Genomic DNA, 3,567 nt, shown 5'->3' on the forward strand with positions numbered 1-3,567 from the left:
TCTGAGTGCATGATTACATGCAAATTAAATATATTTTAAGAAAATTTGTTTTAATTATTCGTGCATTGCAGTTATATAATTAGGCCACACGTGTGGTTTTCCTTAATTATTTTTGTATTATAAAATTTAGTGTGCTGTAAAATCACATATTTCTGACATTTAGGTCGAGTTTTAAACGATGTAAAAAATTTGAAAACAAAAATCAAAGGAAAATGTTTGTATTTATTCTGTTTGAACGGTTTGACTGGGAAACTGAAGGAGAGATTATTTCTGATACAGTTGTCAATAAAGGCAGTCGCGTTTTGGGCTCAGGGGGCGTGTACTGGGGGGTGGGGGGTGGCCTGTAAACATGCCTTATCCTAAGGTGAGCTGCCTCAGCTGCGGACGCTGGGGATGCTTGTCGCTGATTGGTTGGCGCTTACGGTCAATGGCACGCGACTGTGGATGTAGTTATAAGAGTGCCTCGCGTGCCTCCTTTCAAACTGAACCAACTCTTGAGCATCAAGAGGAGAGATCGAAGAGACTGCGATTGTTGTTACTGGGCAACACCAACATAGCACAAAAAATGGACACTGTGTTGGATCCATTCACAGGCTTAGACTCCTTCTCCTCCCCTTATTTCGACGACGATGACTTCTTCACGGACCACTCGTCGAGGGACCACTTGGACACAGACGACTTTTTGGACGAGGATGTCGATTTCCTCACCAATCAAATCCAAGAATATTATAAGGACAGTCGGATATCGCAGGACGGAGATTATTGTGACGTTGGCGACTTCTCTTTTTCTTCGTCGTCTTCGACTTTCTCGTACGGATGCGCTGACAGCACCTCGGAGCTGTCCCCTCACAGAGACGGTCCCTTGCTGAAGAGGCGGAGGCGCATGAGATCCGAGGCGGAGATGCAACAGTTGCGTCAAGCTGCCAACGTCCGGGAGCGACGGAGGATGCAGTCCATTAACGATGCTTTCGAAGGACTGCGATCACACATCCCCACTCTACCATACGAGAAGAGACTTTCAAAAGTTGACACTTTACGTCTGGCAATCGGCTACATAAACTTCCTTGCAGAACTTGTGCAGTCCGACATGCCAATCCGGAACCCACACAGTGATACTTTAAACCAACCTAAAAAAGTCATCATTTGCCACAGAGGAACAAGTATGTATATTATTATAATTATAGTTATTATAATAAGTATTATTTTTGTTATTGTTAAAAAACTCACACTCGTTTTTTTTTTTTTTTTTTTTCCAGGGTCCCCATCTCCAAATGACCCAGACTACGGGTTGCCTCCTCTCGCCGGACACTCTCTTTCATGGACTGATGAAAAGCAGTTAAAAGATCAGAACATCATTAGGACAGCGAAAGTCTGGACCCCAGAGGACCCAAGAAAGTTGCACTTAAAATCATCCATCAACAACATTGAGAACGAACCCCCCTTTAACTTTATTTCCTAAGGCAGTGCCATTATTATTCTGTATACACATTGTGTACAATTGAATTGTATGGATATATCCATGTTTTGTTTATTTGTATTGTATTATTGTTACTGTCTGTGTTTCAGCTTTTTAGTCTGAATTGAAGATAAGGCCACTGGCAATCATTTTTGTCGTATTTAATAGTTTAATTGTGTTGTAATATATTTTCTAATTTAATACGGATTTTATGTCAAACAAAACCTATTTTTATACAAACGAAACACGAAAATCGTCTATATTTATACTATGATGACTCAATAAATTTGTCTAATATCTCACCCGCATGTGTCCGAATGTTTCAGTGTACCAGCCATAGGCTTATATAAAACAATCTCTAAGACCAAATGGACATTGCTATTATTTGTTTGTTTCCTCAAAGCCCTACATCAGATTAAAATATCAAAATTATTCAAAATGAAATTTAGGCAAACATGCATCCTAGGGTATATGTGATATATAATTAGAATTTGTAGAATTTTACAACGTTATAGCGTCAATAAAATAGGCATATGGTGATGTATCTTGTGCACAGGCCATCTTTTATTCTGAGCCAGTGAATAGAGTCAAATCGTGCGATTAACTGTAACTAAAACGTGATTTCTGAATAGATACTTTAATGTGAGGTGTGAAGTCTTGAATATAGTGTAGAACGACAGCTGAAAGATGTCACTATTCATCATTATGAAAATCTGACGGACCCTTGCTGTGGCTCTGACAGTTTGGATGAAAAATAAATAAAAAACTAAACAGGAGAGGAACGAGTATGTTTTAAAGTGTGGCTCCAAATTGTTAAAAGAGGCATGACGTTTCCTTTGCCTTGGGCAGTTGGCCTGGGCACACTGCAGGTGCTCCAAGGCTAAATTTTCCCGTGGTATCCACTTGTGTTCCATGAACCCAGTTGTCTCTACGTCAGCTCTCGCAGTTATTAAGAGGTAGCCCAAACACTTGCCCATGTCCACATGTCCAATGTAAACTCATGAAGAGCGACTGGAGGCTAATATCATGGATAGACTGGGACTGGAATCACAGGTACTTATTTAATAATCATTTAACATCTTAGTTGTTTATAATGTAGTGTTTGTTATTGCTTGTTCATTATAGCACATAATAATACACTGTGTGCAATCATATAATTAGAAACATTATTATTGTGATACATGATTATATTTTACTGGTTACCAATGTATTTATTTCCCCATTTTGTTAGCAGTTATCATTTAAGTTTATTATGCGTAGATGACTATTTAATTATTGCCAACAATATTTTATAAACTCCATTGTGCACTTCCCCAATTAATTAAATGAAATATTAACTCATCGACATAATCCAACCTTTCCATGTATTAGCGCCTCATTAAACGCGTTGATTTTTGCTATCCAGGGCGCAGGACTAAAACCATGTAATCCCATTATGCTCATTAGAAAGTCAAATGTTACCAAGTCAGACTTAACTAAAATAAAGGACCCCAGACGTCTTATGGCGATATCAGCTATTTGCCCCTGGTTACATTTCAGTTTGTTTAGGGGGGGGGACAAAAAAATGCTGCTATCATTGTATTTTGGCACCTCATGCTAGTGAAAGAGTGTTTGAAAACAGGCACAGTACAAAACACTTCAAGCATCTTTTGGAAGAGCGCCGGCGGAGCGGAAGAAGGCTGATGCACTGGATCTTTTCAGGTTTCTGTTTTGTCGCTTCGCGGTTTTGACTTGGCAAAGCTTAAAAGACGATCTTTTCTTGCTTCTCAGGTTTATTCTCGTTATTAGCCTGTGTTCCAACGTCCCACAGACTCTTTTGGAAAGTCTGCGACTGTGGATGGCCGTGGGTAGATAATGGCGTTGTGCGGAACTGGAATAAGAATAGCCCATACTTGTTGCACAAGTCGTTACGCTACAGGGCGAGCTCATGTTGGCTTTGCGCAGTTTGGTCAGCTGTGGAAATGTCATTAAAACAATCTACAAACAAATAGAATTCAATAACTGAATGAAATGTGATTTTCATTTTTGCGTTTGTCAAAGTTTTTACTTTTTTTCTGCGTGCGTTAAAGACAGATTTTGCGCAGTGAAGTTTTAGCTAGCTAAATAAATCT

At 39.3% G+C, this 3,567-nt stretch overlaps 1 protein-coding gene across 1 annotated transcript; it reads left to right on the forward strand.

Annotated features, from left to right (window-relative positions):
- The first annotated feature begins 465 nt into the window (after positions 1 to 465).
- ptf1a (pancreas associated transcription factor 1a) lies at positions 466 to 1,758 on the forward strand. The gene is made up of 2 exons (XM_042774408.1): positions 466 to 1,160; positions 1,257 to 1,758. Exons 1-2 carry the CDS (start codon positions 566 to 568, stop codon positions 1,457 to 1,459), a joined length of 798 nt encoding a protein of 265 aa, XP_042630342.1. The 5' UTR covers positions 466 to 565; the 3' UTR covers positions 1,460 to 1,758.
- Positions 1,759 to 3,567: the final 1,809 nt, after the last annotated feature.

Source organism: Cyprinus carpio, chromosome A2 (assembly GCF_018340385.1).
Source record: "Cyprinus carpio isolate SPL01 chromosome A2, ASM1834038v1, whole genome shotgun sequence".
Classification (NCBI taxonomy): domain Eukaryota; kingdom Metazoa; phylum Chordata; class Actinopteri; order Cypriniformes; family Cyprinidae; genus Cyprinus; species Cyprinus carpio.

Coding starts and splice junctions, on each gene's coding strand:
- ptf1a (XM_042774408.1), top strand. CDS start 566: ATGGACACTGTGTTGGATCCATTCACAGGCTTAGACTCCTTCTCCTCC. Junction 1,161..1,256: donor CATTTGCCACAGAGGAACAA/GTATGTATATTA, acceptor TTTTTTTTCCAG/GGTCCCCATCTCCAAATGAC.